General features: G+C 34.6%; 3 protein-coding genes across 3 annotated transcripts in view; 2 read left to right on the top strand and 1 right to left on the bottom strand.

Annotated features, from left to right (window-relative positions):
- LOC135845430 (uncharacterized) overlaps positions 1–23,372 on the top strand; it is a 517,543-nt gene that overhangs the window by 59,208 nt on the left and 434,963 nt on the right. The window lies entirely within an intron of this gene.
- On the bottom strand, positions 11,780–13,446 carry LOC135845403 (speckle-type POZ protein-like). Its single transcript, XM_065363920.1, has 2 exons — positions 13,258–13,446; positions 11,780–12,987 (listed from the first exon to the last, which is right to left on the bottom strand). The coding sequence occupies exons 1-2, from the start codon at positions 13,312–13,314 to the stop codon at positions 11,860–11,862; spliced, it is 1,185 nt and encodes a 394-aa protein (XP_065219992.1). The 5' UTR covers positions 13,315–13,446; the 3' UTR covers positions 11,780–11,859.
- LOC135841889 (speckle-type POZ protein-like) lies at positions 19,340–22,969 on the top strand. The gene is made up of 2 exons (XM_065359104.1): positions 19,340–19,560; positions 21,643–22,969. The coding sequence occupies exons 1-2, from the start codon at positions 19,504–19,506 to the stop codon at positions 22,711–22,713; spliced, it is 1,128 nt and encodes a 375-aa protein (XP_065215176.1). The 5' UTR covers positions 19,340–19,503; the 3' UTR covers positions 22,714–22,969.

Below are 23,372 nucleotides of genomic sequence, written 5' to 3'. Positions count from 1 at the left end.
TTGAATGTTGAAAAGGTATGAGCGCGTTGAGCGAAAACTTCCCACGGTTGCGCGCCGGGGATCGCAGCGTTGCGTTCCCTCGTTGGATCGAAGCAAATTTCAACACGTTATCCCCTCTACAATGCATGATAAGTAAGTCTAGTCCTTCGTGGGCTTTTTAAGATGTTATTAATGATGAGTCAATGACAATATTTTTCTATTCCGAAAATCACTGAAGGTGAAAATACATACAAAAGATTTGAAAAGTAAAGAAAAAAGTACAAGTATGAATTTGAGGTTGTATGTATTATTCTATCCAAATTCAACTTGGAAACCAAAGGGAAAAAATTATGGGATAAATTTACGTTGAAATATGAATATTTTATTAGATTCAGCAGTACAAGTTGATGTTTTATCAACTAGGCCTACCTATTATCAATTTAAGAGCTATTACTTAGTAAAAATGGAATTTTTTGATTTCGAAGTTCCATAATTTGGGTTCAAATAAATTCTACAGCCGAAAAATTATAATCAATACTTTGGAATAGTTGTTTTAAAACCCCCCAAAAAATTGGTATCATTTAATAAGTTGTAGTGGGGATGCCACTCTCAGTACAGTTGAGTAGAATCAACCCCGTCGAGCTTCGTTGCGTTTCCCACGGCGCATTCGTGGGAAGTATTGTGCTTGCGCGCGCTCGTAGCTCTCAACATTCAACACTCGTGCGCGACCTCTAAATATTATTATTTTTCAACTAAATTTTTATGGTGACATTTTTTCATCAAAAGAAACAAAATTAGGAGGTAACACCTTAAGATTTCAAAAAAAATGTTACATGAACCACCCTAACCTTCAGCCGTTAAAGATCGTTACTTTGTACGTATTTTTTTTTTTTTTAAAGCATAAATCACTGAAAAAGGTTAGTTATGAATTTTCAACGTTCGCCAAAAATTGAAAAATGTATTTGGGCATCTGAAATTCTGGTTACAGGGGTTTTAGACCATGCTTTATCCAAAAATCGTGGTCTCGTTCAAATCAGAAGGCAGACACTTCGAAAGATTTCCCCTGTCAGTACAATTTTTTAATTTTCAAAAGTCAGGATCTCGCATAAATGTAATCCAAATGTGAATAAGCTATAGTTAAATGGATCAAGAATAAGGCACAACTTGACTTTTAGCTACCCAAGTCAATTTCTACGCCTTTTGGAAAAATTTTAAAATTCTGAAGAAATGAAAAATTGCGTGGAAGGCTCCAGAATGGCTCAAAATAGTGTCACTCGAATTAGTTGGAGTGATTTTAGAGGAGACAAAGCCATTAGTACAAATTTCAAAAATTTCTCTGCAAACAGACACAACTTTTTGAATTTTTTGAAAAAGATAATTATTCTGGTTTAAAAAACGCATTCAAATCGTGCCAATGAGATTGAGAATAGGACACAGCTCAATTTTTAGCTGCCCAAGTTAATTTCCACCTCTTCTGGAAGAATTTTAAGATTCTGGGGAAATCGAAAATCGCGCTGATGGCTTTAGAATGGCTTGAGAAAGTTAAATTTGAAATGGGGGAGGAGGGGGGTTGGTTTTAGACGAAACCATTTGTACAAATATCCAAAATTTCCCTACAAACAGAAAAATTTGAATTTTTTGAATAATTCAAAAAAATATATATACATATACCGGTTTAAAAACCACACTCGAAGTTTTCCTCCAGAGATCGGGCCAGGGTCAGGTTGAGAATAGGCCAAAACTCCATTTTTATCTGCTCGAAGTTGATTTTCACTTCTTCTTTAAAAATTTTAAAATTTTGAGGAAATTGAAAATCGCACTGGAAGTTTTAAAATGGCTAAATATGTTGAAAATTGGTTCGGGCAAGTAGATAATTTCAGGACAAATTTTCGTAACGAAGATACATATGTGTCAAGAGGAGGATGGGGGGGGGGGAGACCGATTTTCCCAACTTTTTTTGTCAAATTTTCTCAACTTTTTACCCCAGATCCAGCTGCTTCAGTATTTTCATACTAATAATTAGACAGATGTGGTTTGAACAAATTTTGGAAGGGGGAGTTGAAAACAAAAATGTTGAATAATTATTTTAAATCGTCAATAAAAGCGATGTTTTTATACTTGACAAAAAATTCGAAGAAGTTCTATTGCCAGGTTGGTATGAAAAATTCGAAATTTTCTCGTGTTTTTCTTAGCCTTTTGGCAATTAAAAAGTGAGGTATAAAAAAATCACTTTCAATGTAAGAAGTTTCGACGCCAAAATTTTCTACTTTTTGGTGAAATTGACCCCATTTCCAGGGGGAAAACTTTCAGTAAGTTTTTTTTAGATTAGTAGGTACGAGGGATAGTCGGAAAGTAAGTTTCACATGGCTGGAAAAGTATGAACGCATGGACATTTTTTGACCAAAATTGGAGGAAATATAGTTTTAACATTCAACCAGATCTGACAAAATTTATTCTGCATTTGGGTGCATTGTTCGTATTATACAGTGTGATTAGTGGAGTGCTGATAAAAAACATCCGTCCAAAAATATATTTTAGAAAAAATTAATTTTCCAAGCTAACAAAAGAAAAATTCATTGGAAAATTGATTGAGAACCACTCAAGACATAACATAGTAACATTATTTTGGTTCAATCAAAATCCAAATGAAGTAGATTGTTCAGTGATAATCTGATAATCTGCTGAATGTCAACATTGTTGAAAGTCACTCAGCACCAGAAATTTTGCAACCATCACATAAACAATTTACAGCGCCAAATAACGTCCCAACTTGAAAAAACATTAGTATGACACCTTTTGAGTAATTCTTGATGAATTTTACTCATAATTATTACAACTGAAGAATTTTTTTTTTTGCTAAATACTACATTTGGACGGATGTTTTTTATCAGCACTCTACTAATCACGCTGTAAAATACGAACAATGCACCCAAATGCAGAATAAATTTTGTCAGATCTGGTTGAATGTTTGAACTATATTTCCTCCAATTTTGGTCAAAAAATGTCCACGCGTTCATACTTTTCCAGCCATGTGAAACTTACTTTCCGACTATCCCTCGTATCTATATATTTTTTTAAAAATTCAAAAAATCCAAATTTTTTTGTTTTTAGGGAAATTTTTAAAATTTGCACGAATGACTTCGTCTGAAACCAATCTCCCAATTTCAAATGTCACTATTTCGAGCCATTCTGGAGCCCTCAGCGCCATTTTCAATTTCTCCAGAAAAGATAGAAATTGACTTTGGCAGTTGAAAATTGAGTTGTGGTATATTCTTGACCTGATCTTGGTCCGATTTTCAGACGAGCTCTTCGGATGCATTTTTTATACCAGAATATCTTTTTAGAAAAATTCAAAAAATCAAATTGTTTTCTGTTTGAATAGAGAAAATTTTTGAAATTTGCAAAAATGGCGTTGTTTCATATAAAACCACCCCCCCTCACCTCAAATTCGAGTTTCACTATTTAGAGCCATTCTGGAGACTAAAGCACGATTTTCGATTTCCCCAGAATTTTGAAATTTCTCCAAAAAATGTAGAAATTCACTTGGACAGTTGAAGATTGAGCTGTGGCCATAGTGATTTTTAAGCTGCTCAAGTTAATATTTACACTTTCTGGAGAAATTGAAAATCGTGCTGGAAGATCCAGAATGGCTTGAAACAGCAACATTTGGACTCGAGGAGTGGGGTGGTTCTGGACTAGATACAGTGATTCGTGCAACTTTTGAAACTCTCCTTGCGAAGGAAACTTTTGTTTTCTTGTGCATTTCTATTTTTAAAAATCTGGTCAAAAAACACTCTTGAGGTGTCCGCCCTAAAACCGGTTCAAATATGGATAAACTCGTTGGTCAGTTAAAAATCGAGTTGTGGCCTGTTCTCAACCTTGGCACGATTTGCAGAGGAAAACTTCAAATGCGTTTTCTAAACCAGAATATCTTTTGAAAAAAATTCAAAAATTCAAAATTTTTCTGTTCGCGTAGGGAAGTTTTCGAAATTCGCCCGAATGGCTTTGCCTCATCATCCAAAGCCAGTCCCCAAAATTCGAATTTCACTATTTCGAACCATTTTGGCGCCTTCGACGCTATTTTCAATTTCTCCAGAAAATGTAGAAATTGACTCGTGCAGTTGGAAATCCAATTGTGGCCTATTCTTGGAGGATGATGGAGGGAGGGAGGGGGGGGGGTTGTGAGATACTTCCCACACAGCACCTGTTCGGTACGCCTCTGAAAATACTAGCAGTTCGATCGTAAAGTTAAAGCTCTTGAAAAATTTTGATATTCTCAAAAATATGTTTTGGCTTCAATTTTGAGGAAAAAATCAGAAAAAAATCGATTGGTCAGTGTTCAAACATTAAAAACAATGGGCAAACTTTTTTTTGCCATATTCCCACTTCCCCAAACACATTTTTTTACAAATGCTCATCTCACCTCAGCTCAAAGCAACCAAACTAACACGAAAGCTGATAGGTACCGGGCTACCCACCGTCAATTTGTAACAATCAAAATATAGTCGGTAGGGTACACATAGCCCAAAGGAGCTGCAACGACACCAGCGTGAGAGCTTTCAGAACGACGATGGTTGAAACTCGGTCAAATAAAATTTGCAAAATTAAACGCGATAGCGTAGTACAAGCGTACTATCTGTGGAATATAAATTACTCCGTTGTTTATAGTTTTACGCGGACGCGGAAGTTAACTTGTCAAGTAAAATAAAGGCAAAGGCGGTAGAAAAGCGATACATCATCATTCTTATATATATATTTTAATAAAACGATCAATTCGACTCTTATAGGTCGAAGCTCGAGCGTTGGTCGAGGCTAGCTTCATTAATTTATTTTTCGTACAAAGAGGCAACTCGAGATATCGAAACACAGATGTAAAATATCATCTATGTACATACATGATAAGAAATAATAAATTAAGACGAGTAGGTACAGATGAGGCAGCACAATGTAGATTTTCGAGGTCGAATATACGAGGTAGGTTAGGTATACCTAGTCAAAAATATACCACAATATCTCTGCCATTGAAGATGAGGTTACCAAAGTCGAATTTGACGTAGGTTATGGAAAGTCTAAATATCGTAAATGATTAATAAACGTACGTCTGGCATACTTTATAGCATATTCTTGATGAAAAAACATCGTACATGTAATCAACTGACATACGCATAGAAGAGACAACGAATATAATATGTACCTATACGATTATGCAGTTACTTATCCTCATACAAAATGGCTGCAGAATGCAGACTGTACCCATCGTTGCAAAACGTCCTCATCGTTGTGCCTTTGGTGGGCATACCTAATGTTTTCACTTAGCGCGGTAGAAATTAAATTTCCAAACTTGAATATGTTTGCTTTATGAAAGAAGAAAATTTAATATAAAATATTTTTTTTCATAATGCGATTTCTTTTTATCCGCTTTTGGCTTACTTATTATTCTTTCTATGCGTATAAAGTTTTATCTTCTTTATCTTTTACGCTTTCATTTTTCCTCATCGTCGTTGCGTTGTGTGTTTTTTTTTCCTCGCAACTCTTTTGTTTTTTGTCTGGCATTTGTGTGCTGTTAGAACACAGACTAACATAAAGTAAAGCACACGTATTGCGCTGATGTAGCTGCAGCGTATTATTCTCTTTAACTAAATTTTGTCTTATCGGATTATCTCATAGTCTGGTGGTTTTTATTTCAATTTTACCCCCCCCCTCTCTATAGTAAGATACCGTACGCGGAAATGAATCCGCGGATAGGATTTTCGTCGAGTTTAATAATTTTATAGTATTTATGGACGGAAGCGGACACAGTCTGATGAAAATATATATTTCGAATGAAAAGGACCACTGTCGTCAGTCTGGTAAGCTTCTTTTTGTCCAGATTTTTCACATTTCTGTAAGGTTTATGAAATTTTTATTAAATGTCGAATCCTTTAACAAAGTCATCGTTGTAATTAAATTTCTCTCCTAAAATATCAACTATCGAATTACGCTACGTAGTACGGTGTTGAACATTTTGCGTTTCTTTTGTTGTGCAATGTACACGAGGTCGTTTTGAAACCTTTTAAATTCAAAACTGACATTTTCAATTTATTACAATTGGCATAAAGTTCAATAAGTGCTAAAAAGTAAGTACGAGTACCTATACTAACACCAAGTTGACAAAATTAGATTCTTAGAAATACGAGAACTTCATGAATATTATGTTTGTCGTTTTTTTTTTTTTTTTTTTTATTTTTCCCCAATTCGCACCAGGCGGTAGGGGTATTTTATGTATTAATAAAGAAAAAAACAATCTTAGACTAAGGGTTACTAGAATACACATATGTCTCTAAATATAATTATAGCTTCACCCCAAGTCTGAGCAAGGAGGGGAGAGAGGGGGGAGGTGAGATGGATTGTCCACCGCGACCCAAACCCCTAGGCAGTTGCCTAAGGCCCAATTGTCACTTCCCAGGTTTCGTTTCCACTCATACCGGTTCCGATCCTGACTGAGCCCCCAACCCATCTCTGATCTCTGGGTGAAGTTTGAAGCGGGAATGATTGTGCCTAGGGGTGATCCCAACAAGTTAGGGCTTCTATTTATTGCCACGAGGTTTATTTGGACTTTTGTGGGGGAGTTGGCGCACTTGCTTAGGGCCTCTCACCAACTACCCACAAGAAAAGATCGTTATCTATATTATAAGTTTAGTATTTACTAGTAGGTACAGATAAAGTTAGAGTCCCTCGGTGGCATAGTAGGTAGAGCCGCCGACCTCTGTTCAGGAGGTACCCTGTTCAAACCCAGCTACAGAGGCAAGCTTGTGTGTGTAATTAAAAATCTTATATGCAATTATCAACATTACACTCCAAGTACCGGGATACTACGAGTTATTAGCCGAGCTAACAGATCATGCATGCCATCTGTTAGCAAAATCAAAAAGCTGAAACTGGTTTGAGCGTCTGTAGAGGTCAACACTGAGGAGCTCAGGGTCTCTAAACTACCTGGCTAGCTCCAAGGTTCTTGTGTAGATGTCACTAGTTCGCAAGTGGGAAACTACTAGTGGAAGCTCGAAAATAAATTTCCATAAGATAGGTCATTAATGTGATAGAGGCAACACCAACCCTATTGACAAAATTATGTATAAAAACAGGCATGTTGGCACAATCATGCGTGAATTTGGACTTTTCTCAAAAAAAAGCATGCGATTCAGCCTGCGAATATCATGCGTAAAAGCAATGGTAAAGCATATAAAATTAAATAGAAATTAAAAAAATTAAATAGAAATTAAAAAATTTTTGCCCTGGGTGGGAATCGAACCTGGGTCACGCGGTTTAAATTTTTCCGCGTTACGTAACTCACTCGGCCACTTCGCCGCTTGCGAAGAGTGGAGTTATTTCCGCATAAATGTTTGTGCGTTGTGAACTTATCAAATTTTTAAATTTTTCTCCCAAGTCCGAAAAGTGCAAATATTTATGGGGAAATAACTCCAATCTTTGCAAGCAGCGAAGTGGCCGAGTTGGTTAGGTAACGCGGAGTAACAGAACATGCGGGTCCCAGGTTCGATTCCTACCCAGGGCAAAATTTTTTTTGATTTCTATTTCATTTTATATGCTTCAACATTGCTTTTACGCATGATATTCGCCGCGCCAGCTGAATCGCATGCTTTTCTTGAAAAAAGTCCAAATTCACGCATGCTTGTGCTATGCATAAAAGCATGCATTTTAGCATGCTATCTCATAATTTTTGTCAATAGGGAACATAAAGAATGTTACCCCAAATACCCAATTTGGCATAAGGGTAAGCGTTGATTTGTACGTGATACCACCCCTTGATTTTAAAGTGTCAATGTTGCCGAAGGCTTGTTTGAATAAGAGTGCAATGCCCTTACTCATCTTGATGTCCCAGCTAACACAATGCACCAAGGCATACTTGGTGATTTGCTGCAGTAGGTTGTCTTCAATTTCTTCTATCATAAATATTCCATTTGATCTGACTGATATGTGTCCCCAGTTGCTCTTCTGGATCTGTACCTAGCATTGTTCTTTGATAAGGGTGAGGGCGCTATATATGGACTGGTGCTTAATATGGACTGACGCCCAATCTCGGTGGTTATTAACACTACCTGGTGGAAACAAGCATAATCTGATGTATTTGTCATAGAAAAACACAATGAGACCAAAATCAATTCCCTAAAGCAAAAACTCGCGATTCTAGAGGGAAAAAACAAAATTGAGAACCTCAAAATTTTTTTCATGTGTTTCAAAAATCCGGCTTTTCAAAAAATTTCTTGGGGACACCCTATAATGTTTTTTTATTATTACAGTAAAACGTTACCTTAATGCCAAATCCGAGTATGCCCATACAAAAAAAGGACGATTTTACACATCACTGATAAGGCTCGGATATGCTCGGAAGGGTTCGTTGAGTTCTGATTGAACATCGGTCAGCTTCGTGCATCTTCGGTGGTGCATTTTAACTGTACTCCGATGCAAATTTTTCAATTCAGGGCTTCCCAGAGCCTTATCAGTGACGCAAAACGACGATGTTTTTTTGGATGGACATACTTGGATTTGGCATTAAGGTAACGAAAAGCTCGTTATAACGCTTTCGGATATAACGCTGATTCCTTCCGGCCCCTTGACATCCCCATTTAAACCAATGTAAAATTAATTGCGATATAACTCTCATGAGCGATTATAAATTGCGTTTTAACGCTCTAAAATTCAGGAAAAATCACATTTTTTTCATAATTTTAGCAACAAAAACCCAATTTTTTGCAAAAAAAAAAAAAGCTTACTCATGTGTAAAAAATCATAGCTTTCTGAACATTTTGGCCGCAACAACAGCTTTTTTTTTTGCAATTTCTGTAGTTTTGATTTTTAAAAATTCAAAAAAAAACTTTTATGGCAAAATTTTACCAAAAAATCATTTATATTATTATAGCAGACCTCAAAATCAAAGTAAAATTTCAGATTTTTTTATTTCCACCAGGAACAGTTGTTCAAATTCAAAATAAAGTTCTTGTTTCCACTTCCTTTATAACGCTTTTTTTGCTTTAAAACGAGAATTCGCGGTATAACGCTAATCAGCGTTAAAATGAGACTTTCGGTTATAACGCGCTTCGGCTTATAACACTCTTTTTCTCCAGTCCCTTGAAGAGTGCTATAACGAGCTTTTACTGTATTTATTATCAAGAAGTGGTGAAGTTTCCTGAATCAATCAAGACAATCTGGAAATTATTCAAGGTATGAATACTTACGATTTTTCAAACTTCAAAGTTATAGGGTAGCCTAATATAGACTGGTGTACATTTGTTATGGGTTTAGTTAATTTCACGTTAAAGTAGTCCATATTAGGGACCCAAAATTGACTTTAAAAATTTTGACTACTTTCAGGAAAAAATTCATTTGGCCTTCTTTAAATTTACTACTTACTATTGTCTTAATTAAACATATTTTGATGGTGTTTCAGCAACTGAACAGATTGTTACGACATTTCAGCGTTTTTTTTCTTGATTTTTTGAAACTGTCCATATTAGGGACCCAAAATTCAATTTTTGATTTTTGACTTTTTTCAGAAATTGATATTTTTGACGCACTTAAAATTTCTCAAAAATGTTGAGGCTTTGGAATATGAAACTAGGTATGTAGATGTAGGCACATTTTGAGCTATCAACCAAGTTTTTAGCTCAATTACAGCGGCCACAACAATCATAAACAAAAAACCTGTCCATATTAGGCGCCCTTACCCTTACATCCGAGTATGCACTCTTCACCTCAGCAGGGGTCAGTTCACCAATATCAGATACCTTGAGTTTGTTCATTTTTTGAACCCTAGCAGTGAAATTTAAAAAAAAAATCAAAACTCCAAGAATGATACTATACAAACTAAAACACTGAAATGAAAGACTAAAAAAATTGAAATCAAACTGAAAATGAAAATTCTAAAAATGAAATGAAAAATAAAAACTGAAATCTAATTGTTAGGGCTAGGATTTTTAAGTGCTATCAAACAAGTTTTAAGCGTTATAAGAAAGCAAGAAACAAGCAAAAAAAAAGCGCTACCAAATCCTACAATGTTACATATCAAAATGAAGGTTTTTTCAAACCCAGCAAGATACCTTCTTTAAATATGTACAACTTGAACCAAAATGAACTAAAAGAAAAAAAATGAAAAAAAAAGGAAAAAACTAAAACTAGAAATTAAAAAAAATAATAATAATAAAAATTTGAAAACCGAAAACTGAATATGTTATTTTTCAGTTTTTCCTCTCTTGTTTTTTCAAATTGATCTTTTTTCAAAAATGTGCGAAAATTTGATAAATTTTTGTAATTTTTGAAACCAATTGCTTCAATTTCATCTATTTTTTACCTAAAAAAGCGCTAACGACGAAAAAAAAAGCACCAAAAAAGCAAAATTCCTGCCTTTTTGGGTCAAAATAAGCATTTTAAAGCATTTACACCCAAAAAAGCCACAAAAAAACACTATCAACTTTCACCATTCGCCTTGATCAGAATGCAATGAATCGCAAAGAAGATGTATTTATGCCATATTGGGTGTTGCTACAAAAAAAAGCATTATCATAAAAATCATAGCCCTACTAATTGTAAATAGGTACCTGAGAATAAAATTGAAAATAAAAATCAAGTTCAGAACTGCAATGATCATGACATGGATGAATGAAAATTCTGAAAATGAAACCAAAAACTGAAATATACTCAAATAAAAATTGAAATTTAAAACTGAAAATTGGAAATGAAATAGGAAATTTTGCAGAATATCAGGAAAAAAACTGAAAATTGAAAATTTATAATTGAAAATGACATCGACAATTCTGAAAACGTATCCAAAAACTGAATAAAATGAAAAACTTGAAATTTGAAATAAAACAATGAGAGTAGAATGAAAAACTGGCAATGAAATCAAAAATTCTAAAAATCGATCTAAAACTGACATCAGAATTAAGAAATGAAAGTAAATAAGTTTAAAACTCTGAGAAAATAAAATTAGAAACCAAAAACGAAAAGCTGAGCTTTGAAGTCTAAAAAGGAAATCAAATATAAGTATATTCTAAAAATGAAAAACTAAAAATAAACTCATCGATACCCTTCGACTGACCCCACAAACGCTATCTAAACGAACGAGCTATTCGTAGTGCTAGTGCTTCATCTCGATTTAGATAAGTAGATACTCGTACTAAGTACCTATGAATCATCGATTCTAAGCTCGAAGAAAACTGGCTTAACTCACCAAACTAGGTAGGTACCTCAATCTAATTCCCATACTCTCTCGACTAAGTTGAGAATTTATTCAGACATGAGTCTGTTCAATCAGTGATCGATCATCTACAAAATTGCGAGTATAGTCTCTATGCTTTTTTTTTTTGAAGTTTGATTTATAATTTTTAATTCGTCTCGTTTGAATATTTCCAAATAAAATAAGAAGTGAATGCATTTTTCCCCAAGTTTTTTAGATAATTGGAAATGAAACCGAATGCTCAGAAAATGAAAACAGAAAATTCCAAGTTGAACCAAAATTTGTTATCAAAAAATAGAAAACTCGAAAAACCAAAAATCGAAAATTTTGCAATTTGAATCTTAAATATACAATTGAAAACCAAACACGAAATCGAACATTGAAAATTGAACTGAAACCTCGGGAAATGAAAATTCTAAATTCTAAAAATAAAAATCTAAAATTCTGAAAATAAAACCATAATTTGAAATTAAAAAATTTCAAGCAGTACTTAATTTAAGTAAGTGAAATCTAAGATTTTGAAAATCAAATCCAAAACGTGAAAAATTTTAGAACTAAAAATAAAATCTAATCTACAAAATGAAAAGTTTATTGACCTTACACGTAATTCAATGTTGAAAAAAAAAATTAAAAAAAAAAATTAAAATTAATAATCAAGAATAAAGACGTAATTCCTTTCGAACATAATCCGAATCGTAACCGAATGACTGACGACGACAAAGCTCTTGATTGACTTCGTTAACTAGTTGAGGTTTCTTCTTGATGGCATTTTGCCAAGCCTCTTGATTCGATATTTCCATATATTTTGCGGTGATATATTTAATCACTTCGGTTTTCAGTTCGTTCAAACCACGTTTATCAGCCAACACCAATATATCGGTGGCGTTTTCAACGCACAATTTCTGAACCAATGCGTTCGCGCAAATCATCTTCAATCTATTCAAGCCATATCTATCAGCTGCTATCATTAGCCCATCGGCTATATTTTCTAGATTTTCGCAGCTTCCGGTATAAATATACCTGAGCATTTCACCGATCACTTGTTCATCTATACCAGAAATATTTATTCGTACGACTCTTCCTTTTTTCGCATTCGCTTCGAACATCTTGCTGAAAACCGGACTATGTGCGGCCAAAATAGCTTTATGAGCTGTATAATGAGTCTCGCCGATTGAGAGAAGGACGTCTGCGAATAAATCCTCGTTATACAACGATGCGAATTTCTCTAAATGTTCACTTTGAGGTATTTCGAGTTGACGTGGTGATGGTGGTGCAGCCTCTTCAATCGGTGTACTGTTTCGATTACTCGAGTCGTGAATTTTAGTATACGTTAAATTGCAACAAACGGTGAGTTTGTTGCTGGGTGAGATATTCTTCTTCTTGAAGCGAATACCGCTTAAACCGCAGACCATGGTGTATTCAAATTTACGTAACGAAACTTCCCCCTTCCATAATCTTTTCTGTTGGCTATTGCAAATTGAAATATCACTTTTGGCGAGTACTTTATCGTCTTTGCGAGCAGGAATGAAGTATAAAAGTATAATCAGCGTTTCGTAATTTTTGTGGATTTTGCAAACTCGATTAGAAGGTTGAATGGTCAAACGCCATTTAGATTCTTCGTTGGTGATGGCCCAGAATTCGTATGATTTCATCGTGGATTTATTCATTATGTGGAAATCGAAATCGTCTATGGTCCAAGTGAAGTCTACTTTGTGAATTTGTATCGACGTGTTTTGCTGGATTTTTGTTGGCTGGTCGGTTTTCGACTTGGGTGGGGTTTTCTGAAAATTATTAAAATAGCAATCAGAATATGGTTTGTGGGTGAAACAATAAAAAAATGTCATCCCAGCACATTTAATCCCATAAATGATCAATGATCGAAATTCCATGGTTGAAGAAATTGTCAGAAATGACCATTTTTCAAACATTCGTCGATTCTAAAATTTACCTATCAATGGGTTGTTGACCTTGTAGTTGAAGTATTCCTCCCTCCTCCTTGTGAAAAAAAGAAGCGACGGGAAAGAAATAACGAGTGTGAAAAACGTACGTACCTTTCTACACGGAATGATGCATCCGAGAAATCTGGAAAACTTATTTTCACCACTCATATTTTTTTCTTTTTGGAAACATTCAAACGAGACAAACGAAAATAAAAATCAAACCGTAAAATGAAGGTATTCGCACGTCGTTAGGTGACCACTGACCAGATAAGTTTATCACCGTGTAAAATGGTACTAATTTAATCGAGTGAATTCGCAATAGAATTGATAATACATAATTATACAGCATGATAAGACAACCTATACAGCACCAAAACATCCGTACCCATATTAATTATGATCGATATATACGTACAGAAGTAAACATATTTAAGAGCACGTATAGATAATAAATACAGAAGGAAATACGGTACCTAACTGAGTACCAATTAAGATTACAAGAATTAAAATGATTAGGTAGTGTTGAACCATTTTAAAAAATTTATCTTACGTCGTTGGTAGAAAGGTAGGTATTTAATACAAATTAAATCTGAAACCTTTGAATTATCGATACGTTTCAATTTATCATCTTTTACGCCTCTTTTCACCCAATTTATATTTTTATTTTCTTAGGAAACATGAAAAAAAATATAATAAAAATGACGTGATAGATTTCTAAAAATTGTGTAGGTACTTTAGTATGACGTAGTCGTATCTATTTGACCAATTATAGTCCGGCATATGACAATAGGAGTAATTGTACTTCCCACCCCACCGATCCTCCGGTACAACTTTTTTCTTAAAGAAGACATCCTAAAGAATATCTTAAAGCAAACTTGCCCAAAAAAATTTTGGCCTCACGCACAAAATGGCGGCCATTTTGATTGACAGGTCAACCGAAATCGCAGATTTTGCGTTTTAATATAGGACTTGCACAAAATTTTTCAAACCTTACAAAGGTAGATCGAAAGATCATGCTAAAATTTATCGCCTGTCAAAATTTCAAGTGCTAAAGTGCGTTTTTCGATTTTTGGTGAATTTTTGAAAATCCAATTTAGGCCAAAAATGAGGAGAAAAATCAAAATTTTACCAAATTGACCAAGAAAGCTGAAATTTGGGATGTACCCTATTTACGACACGCCGAATCGATTGGAAACGGTTTCAACCCGTTTTGAGCAGTTCTGGAGCCTCCAGCAGATTTTTGAAACTCGAAATTCCCACAAAATTCCATCAAATTGGAGTTGTATAGCTGAAATTTATTTTAAAAACTACATTCAATACGCTACGAAGTACTGCAGGTGAATTGCAAGTTGTTTTGGATCCTCCAGCGACTTTTTGAAAATTCCTGAAGCCTCCAGCAGATTTTTGGAACTTGAAAGTTCCCCAAAATTTTATTAAACTGAGATGGAGAGTTGAAATTCATTCCGCAAACTAATTTCAATACGCTACGAAGTTGACAACTGGTGGATTTCAAGTCGTTTTGGAGCCTCCAGCGACTTTTTTAAAAATTACTGGAGCCTCCAGTAGATTTTGGAAACTTGAAATTTCCCCAAAATTTCATAAAACTAAGATAGCGAGTCGAAATTCATTCTGCAAACTAATTTCAATACGCTACGAAGTTGGCTGCTGGTGAATTTCAAGTCGTTCTGGAGCCTCCAGCAACTTTTTGAAAGGTTGTATGACGTTTTTTTGGAAAATTGAAATTTCCTAAAAGTAGCTGGAAGCTTCAAAACCATTTGAAACCACCATGTTATCTGCGAAGAAAATTTCAGCTTGCCAACTCCATTTGATAAATTAATGTTGGGGAAATTTAAAGTTTCAAAAATCTACTGGAGGCTCCAGTAATTTTCAAAAAAGTCGTTGTAGGCTCTAAAATGACTTGAACCTACCTGAAGTCGTCTCCAGAGGGTGTTAAAATTGGAGTGTGGAGTAAATTTCAGCTTTCCATCTCCATTTGATGAAATATTGGGGAAATTTCAAGTTTCAAAAATCTGCTGGAGTCTTCAGGAATTTTCAAAAAGTCGCTGGAGGATCCAAAATGAATCGAAATTCACCTGCAGTACTTCGTAGCGTATTGAAATTAGTTTTGAAAATAAATTTTAGCTTTACAACTCCAATTTGATGGAATTTTGTGGGAATTTCGAGTTTCAAAAATCTGCTGGAGGCTCCAGAACTGCTCAAAACGAGTTGAAACCGTTTTCAATCGATTTGGGATGTTGAAAATAGGGTATATCCCAAATTTCAGCTTTCTTGGTCAATTTGGTAAAATTTTGATTTTTTCCCTCATTGTTGGCCAAAATTCGATTTTCAAAAATTCACCAAAAATCAAAAAATACACTTTAGCACTTGAAATTTTGACAGGTGATAAATTTTTGCATGATCTTTCGATCTACCTTTGTAAAGTTTGAAAAAGTTCGTGCAAGTCCTATGTTGGAACGCAAAATATGCGATTGCGGCTGACCTGTCAATCAAAATGGCCGCTAATTTGTAAGTAAGGCCAACTTTTTTTTTTGGCAAGTTTGCTCTAAAATGTTCCTTAGGATGTCTCCTTTAAGAAAAAAGTTATCCCGGTGGATCAGCGGGGGAGGTGGGTGTAATTGCTCCTATTGTCATATGGCGGACTATTTGGTTTATGCTTCAGATCTACTTTTCAAAAATTTAAATTCTGTTCCAACTTTTTTCGGTTTTTTGGTGTATTTTTAGAATACTTAAGTACTTATATTCAATTATTAATTTCATTTTTAATTATATTTTCAGTGTTTTCAATCTCTTTTTTTTAAAATCACATTTAGCTCTTAGGTAATTCTATTTTCAGAGTTCTCGGTTTTAGTTCTAAAATTTTAGGCTTTGGATTACAATTTCAAAGCTATCGATTTCACTTATTACAGCTTTCAGTGTTTTTGCTATATTTTAAAAATTTTAGATTTTTTAAAAAGGATTTTGAATTTTCATTTCCCGAGTTTTCAGTTTGATAATCAATATTTGATTTCATGTTTAGTTTTCAAGTTTTGCGTTCAAGATTCAATTTGCAAAATTTTCGATTTCATTACAAATTTTCATGTTCCATTTTGACAAAAAATAGAGATGATGGCATTTTAAAAGGGTCAATTTTTCTGGAATAAATACTCAGAAGTCGAGAAATAGGTGAATACTGATTAGAGCATCCGTGAAACTATTGGAATCTTCTTCTTTCTACACCATAATAGTATTTACTTTTTAGCTACCAATGCTATTATTGTCAAGCTGAAGAGTACATTTGTGTAGATAAACTACTGATAACCTCGATGACGTCAACTCTGAAATCACCAATATCATGAATGAGATAGATAGGTATTTATAACACCAGTAAGTATACAGTATACACTATACAATGTGCAATGTGCATAGATATTCTATGTTTATCTCAAGTAGGTATCCATTAGATGAGTGAGCAGCTGGTGTGTACAGAGTGTATAGATAAACCGATCACGGCGAACGAAAAAATCTTCAATTAGATTTTCCCATTAAATACATTAATTAGATAGTAGGTATATTTAAACAGTTTATTTTCACAATTTTCCAACAATCGAGTTACTATTTTTTCGGTACCCACGATCGGTTAACTCATCGTGCACCTTGTAATCGTATTTCTGGATTTCGCAGATAAGCGTATCTGATAAGTGATAACAGGGTACATATGTTACTGATTTCAGTTTGGTTTCTGTTATCATTCGTCTCGGTTAATTTATTTCCACATAAAATGTGAGATGAAATTCAAACTAGACCTTTCCCTCAGCCATTTCTCATTCCGTTCAAATGGCTCACACCTCCACTATTTGTATATTAATTAGCTGCATTATGTTATGAGTATCTACTTTGTTATCAGATAATTAAAACTCACTATGAGCAGCACTCTTTGAAAAAAAAAAACAAACAATCTTTTTGAAGGAAAAATTGAGTGTTCTACAAAGATTTGAATTTTCTAAAATAAGTTAGTCTGAAAACTGCAAAAATAGGACTCGCCTGCAATTTTTTGAACGGAACAAACCTAGAATGAAGGATCATGCAAAAATTTATCACCAGCCAAAATTTCAAGGGCAAAAGCGCATTTTTCGATTTTTGGTAAATTTTTAAAAATCAATTTTTGGCCAAAGATGAGAAAAAAAGTCAAAATTTTACCAAAGTGACGTAGAAAGCTGAAATTTGGGAGATATCCTATTTTCGACCTGCCAAATCGATTGAAAACGGTTTCAAACGGTTTTGAGCATTTATGGAGCCTCCAGAAGATTTTTGAAACTTGGAATTTCCTCAAAATTTCATCAAATGGAGTTAAAAAGTCGAAATTCTCGCTGCGAACTAATTTCAATACGTTATGAAGTCGACTGCAGGTGGTTTAAAATTGTTTAAATTTGAAGCTTCCAGCTAATTTTTGGACCTTCATATAGCCCATATTGTGTGTACAATCCGTTTTTTTTTTTCGAAATCGGTGTACTCGTATTCTAGTTCTAGTCACTAGTCTGACTCTGAAACATATTTTTGTTCATCGAATTCATACTTCTTTAAAAATATAAGTTGGCGCCTCACTGAACACGCAAAAACCGGTTTCGAGTAGGGAAAGGTTTATTCAATCGAATTGTTCACCAGGGCAACCTCCAGAACTGTTGGTCTCTTGCTACTGAACGTACTATCTAGTTTCTACCTTCTTTCCTTCCCGGCCTTCCCGTGGTACTTATCATATTCTATTACATCTCACAGAGAGCCCTTGAAAAACCGGTTTCTGCGCGTTCAGTGAAGCACCGACTTCTACTAGGCTGATTACCTAACTTTAAACACCATATTTTTGACATCTCGAGGTGGATTGCGCACAGTTTCAATTCGTTTCAGAGCCTCCAGCAGCTCAACTTCTGGACGTACTGCGCAGAGTGAGTTTCGATTTTACAACTTTACTTGATAAAATTTTGTAGAGATTTCAAGTTTCAAAAATGTGCCTGGAGGCTCCAGTATTTTCCAAAAAGTCGCTGGAGGCTCCAAAATGACTTTGAATCCACTCTTGCAGTCGACTTCATAGCATATTGAAATTATCTTACAGGATAAATTTCGGCTTTCCAACTGCAGTTGACAAAATTTTATGGAAATTTCAAGTTTCAAAAATCGACTGGAGGCTCCAAAATTTTCTATAAATTCGCTGGTGTCTTAAAACAATTTAAACTCACCAGGAGCTAACTTAATAGCGTGATTAAGCTGCAGTGCATCGAAATTTCGAATTTCAAACATGTGACTGGAGGCTCCAGCATTTCCCAAAAAGTCGCTGGAGGCTCCAAAATGACTTTAAATTCACTCTTGTAGTCGATTTCATAGCATATTGAAATTATCTTACTTACAGGATAAATTTTGGCATTCCAACTGCAGTTGACGACATTTTATGGAAATTTCAAGTTTTAAAAATCGACTGGAGGCTCCAAGAACTTTTTTAAATTCACTGGTGTCTTCAAAATGATTTAAACTCATCAGGAGTTGACTTGATAGCGTGATCAAGTTGCAGTGCACCGAAATTTCGAATTTCAAAAATGTGACTGGAGGCTCCAGTATTTTCCAAAAAGTCACTGGAGGCTCCAAAATGACTTTGAATCCGCTCTTGCAGTCGACTTCATAGCATATTGAAATTATCTTACAGGATAAATTTCGGCTTTCTAACTGCAGTAGACGAAATTTTATGAAAATTTCAAGTTTCAAAAATTGACTGGAGGCTCCAAGAATCTTTTAAAATTCGCTGGTGTCTTAAAACGATTTAACCTCACCAGGAGTTGATTTAATAGCGTGATTAAGTTGCAGTGCATCGAAATTTCGAATTTCAAAAATTTGCTGGAGGCTCCAGAACTGCTCAAAACGGTTTAAAACCGTTTCAAATCGATTTAGCAGGTCAAAAGTTCAGCTTTCTAGGTCAATTTGATAACATTTTGATTTTTGACATGAAGAATATTTTCAGACTCAAATTTTTATGCACTTACCAAAAAAATACCCAAAGGTTCAGAAATGTGATTTTTGTTCGAAAGAGAGGGGTAAGGAAGGAAGGAGGGAAGGTATGTAGTAATCATTTTGAACGGAGGCCACACCCTTCGCTTCCAGCACTCTAATTATCTAAGTACATAACATCATTAAGATAGATGTCTTATCAGACATTATCTATTCTATTACCACTCCCACCACTTACAGCATTAGGAATTTAGGTAAAACGCTACTTGACACTCCATAACATTGTTATTTTATGTACAAATATTTACTTTAACACTTTGGTTTTTATGTATTTTCGTTCGTGTTGTTTGAATATTTCCGGATAAAATGATCTGCGAAAAATATTTTTCCAAGTTGTTCGAATCGATTGTGCCTCGTAGAAAAGTAAGTTTTGCACATTCATTAAGTATTCCTATCTTACGTTTATTTTTTGTGTACACTTTAACCGCGAGTTTAATAATTTACAAGCAAAACTAATTTTAAATCTGTAAAAAAGTTTGGATAATGGTTTTGTACGCGTGTGATTTTTTTTTTTTGATTTGCGGTGTTTATAATTACCAGATGAACAATATTGCTGTTTGAATATTTCTTTAATCTGCTGCAAAAGTCTCGTTTTCTGCCGAAAATGGCAAAGTGTTGTTTCTTGCCAAATTTCTCGTGGTTGTCGCTTCTTGGCAACAAATTGCAAATGCTTCACTTTTTTCCAAAAATACTCCAAAAGTTTTGTTTTCATGCTAAAAATTGCCAAAATAAGACTCGATTTTTCGCCAAAATTGTGAACGTATTATTTATTGCCAACATTTTGCAAAAAATGTATCAACCTTTTTACTGAAAAATTGAATTTTTTTTACCTGTAATTTTTAAAAAGTCTCCATTTATTCCAAAAATTGAAATAAATTCTCGTAAAAAATAGCAAAAAAAAAATGTGCAGGCTCAATCATTAAACTAGAACTTTCTAATTTGAACAAAACCAAGCTAGATTTTTTTTATTTAATAAAAAGTCTACCAAAACTCGAAAAGTAGAGGTACGTTCAGATCTGAAATTTTGGATAGGTTTTAGAACCTGCTCTTTCGATCTACTCGTATATTGGCTTCGTTTAAATCGGAGAGTGTCCGTTCAAAAAGTTCCCTTATAATCCGGTATTATGTCTAAAGAAACATTATCACCCCCCCTCCCCGATCCCCTGAAACAACTTTTTTTCTTAAAGGGTACAATACTGAGGAACATTTTAAAGCAGACTTGCCCAAAAAAAAGTTGGCCCTACTTTTCAATCATTGAAGTGCATTTTTTGGCCTTAGGTGAATTTTTGAAAATAAAATTTACCTAATCCAAAAATGAGGAAAAAATTAAAATTTTACAGAATTGACTTGGTAAAATGAAATTTGAGATACTTCCTACAATTTTCGTTGAACTAGGCAAAGTTAGATCGAAGTCATCATGAAAAAATTCATCATCAGATTAAATTTCAAATGCTGAAATGCATTTTTCAATTTTTTTTCGTGAATTTTTAAAACCAATATTGAGAAAAAAATCAAAATTTTATCAAATTGACCTAGCAAAATGAAATTTGAGATACATCCTATTTTTGACCTGCCAAATGGATTGTAAACGGTTTCAAACTATTTCGAGTAGTTCTGGAGCCTCCAGTAGATTTTTGAAACTTGAAAATTCCACAAAATTCAATCAAATGCGGTTGGAAAGCCGAAATATGTTCTCTAAACCAATTTTAACACGCTACGAAGTCGACTGTAGGTGGAGTTCAAGTAGTTTTGTAGCTTCCAGCGACTACTGGAGGCTCCAATGAATTTTCAAAAAGTCGCTGGAGGCTTCAAAATGACTCAAACTCGCCAGAAGTTGACTTGATAGCTTGCTTAAGTTGGAGTGTATCGTGAATTTTGGATTTCTAATGTCATTGATTAAATTTTGTGGAAATTTCAAGTTTTAAAAATCTGCTGGAGGCTCCAGAACTGCTCCAAATGGTTTGAAACTATTTCCAATCGATTTGGCATGTAGAAAATAAGGTGAACCTCGAATTTCATTTTTCTAGGTCAATTTGGTCAAATTTTGATTTTTTGCCTCAATTTTGGATTGATTTTTAAAAATTCACCAAAAATCGAAAAATGCACTTTAGCTTTGAAATTTTAGCTGATAATGAATTTTTGCATGATCTTTCAATCCAGCTTTGATCTACGATTTTCAGCAGACCAGTTAATCAAAATGACCACCATTGTGTTAGTATTAAGGCCAACTTTTTTTCGGGTGTTTGCTTCAAAATGTTCCTCAGGACGCGGGACGTTCTCTTTTAAGAAAAAAGTTGTCTCAGAGGATCGGGGGGAGGGTGCGATTGTTCCTATTGTCATATTCCGAACCATTATCAGGACCGAGAATTTTTGTAAAATGCATACAAAATACTTCATTCATCATATTTTTTCACGACCCAAAATAATTTCGACATTTCTTTCCAGAATACAGAACCCAACCCGAAACCAGACCGTCTTCCAACTGAAATCCAACTCCATACAGCACCTCGAACTCACAAAGTCAACTTCACTTGGACCATAGACGAGTTGGATTTCCACATTATGAAAAAGAAGTTCCTAAAATCGTGTAAATTCTCAGCCATCACGAGCGACGAATCAAAATGGCGTCTGGTCTGTGTGCCTTTCGATGTACGTTACACGAGTGTCGACTTCATGCCCATCTATTTAGGCTTGCATTTTATTCCGGCTCAGGAAGACATCAAAGCTCTCGCAAAAGGTGATGTTTGTTTACTGAATGGCCAACAGAAAAAAGTATTCCGAACAACGATTCCAGTTCGTCAATTTGATAACATCGTGTCACTCTTGGTACCTATTCGTGCGACAAAAAAGCGTATTTTACCCGGCAACAAATTAACCATTCAATTCAACTTGACATACTCGTATACCCAAATTGACGACTCTGTTTCTACTCGTGATAACAACAAAACACCACCACGTCAACTTCAAATACCCAGAAGCGAACGTTTGGAAAAATTTGCCTCGATGTATAGATCGGACACATTCAAGGACGTCTTGATTTCAGTCAAGGGTAAGAATTACTCAGCTCATAAAGTTATTTTGGCCGCGTACAGTCCAGTTTTTGCATTAATCTTCAAATTAAAAGGAGAAAAAGGAAGCATCACCCAAGTAAAGATTCACGATGTAAATGAAAAAGTGTTCGGTGAAATGTTACGATACATTTATACAGGAAGATGTAAAAATCTCGAAACTCTGGCTCGTGATCTATTGATAGCAGCTGACAGATATCGCCTTGATCGATTGAAGATGATTTGCGCAGATGCCTTGCTCCAGAAATTATCCGTTGAAAATGCCACAGATTTATTAATTTTGGCTAATGATTTCGACATAAAAGAATTGAAATCCGAAGTAATCAGGTTTATAGCTGAGAAATATGGGCAGATATCGAACGAGGAAGCTTGGCGACAGGCCATAAGGGATAACCCTCACCTTATAATCCAGATCAATCAGGAGTTATGGCGTCGCTTTACACAATGATGAGACTGCTAGATACTTATATTTCTAATCTTAATCTTACCTCATATAAAGGCATATTTTTTACTCGTTCCTACTTATAGATACCTAATTGGCTCGTAATTGAGATTTGTAATCATTTTGCATTTTTTTGGAATTAATTTTAATCATTTGCGTACCTATAATAAAATGGTAAGTATTTTGTTTTTGAAAAAAAGTTTGTGTTCGTCATCTTAGAAATAGGATTTTGAAAAACTATAGTTTTAGTTCCACTATTGAATATATATTATTATGAATTATTGGAAACATAAAAAAGTACCAACTTACACCACTTACCACAGCCATGAAATTCCAGACGCAAAAGTGCATTTTTCGATTATTATTGGTGAATTTTTAGAAATCAAATTTTGATAAAAAATGAGAAAAAATTTAAATTTTACTACAAATAGTTCCGATTTTTCGTGAATTCCGACTTTCAGAAATCTTCTGGAGACTTCGAAACTGCTCAAAACGGTTTGAAACCGTTGTTATTCGAACAGAGGAGTTTCGATTTTTTGCATATTTTTTTCTGACGCCAACTGGAGAAATAGAAAATCACGCTGAAGACTCCAGAACGGTCAAAGAAAGGGTGAAATTTGGGTCGAGGGTGATAATCAATTTCAATTTCCACCATTATTACTGAA

Source organism: Planococcus citri, chromosome 1 (assembly GCF_950023065.1).
Source record: "Planococcus citri chromosome 1, ihPlaCitr1.1, whole genome shotgun sequence".
Classification (NCBI taxonomy): Eukaryota; Metazoa; Arthropoda; class Insecta; order Hemiptera; family Pseudococcidae; genus Planococcus; species Planococcus citri.
Note: the sequence above shows the minus strand (reverse complement) of the source record. Positions and strands in the feature narration are given on the sequence as shown.

Coding starts and splice junctions, on each gene's coding strand:
- LOC135845403 (XM_065363920.1), bottom strand. CDS start 13,314: ATGAGTGGTGAAAATAAGTTTTCCAGATTTCTCGGATGCATCATTCCG. Junction 12,988..13,257: donor GCATCATTCCGTGTAGAAAG/GTACGTACGTTT, acceptor AATAATTTTCAG/AAAACCCCACCCAAGTCGAA.
- LOC135841889 (XM_065359104.1), top strand. CDS start 19,504: ATGATCTGCGAAAAATATTTTTCCAAGTTGTTCGAATCGATTGTGCCT. Junction 19,561..21,642: donor CGATTGTGCCTCGTAGAAAA/GTAAGTTTTGCA, acceptor ATTTCTTTCCAG/AATACAGAACCCAACCCGAA.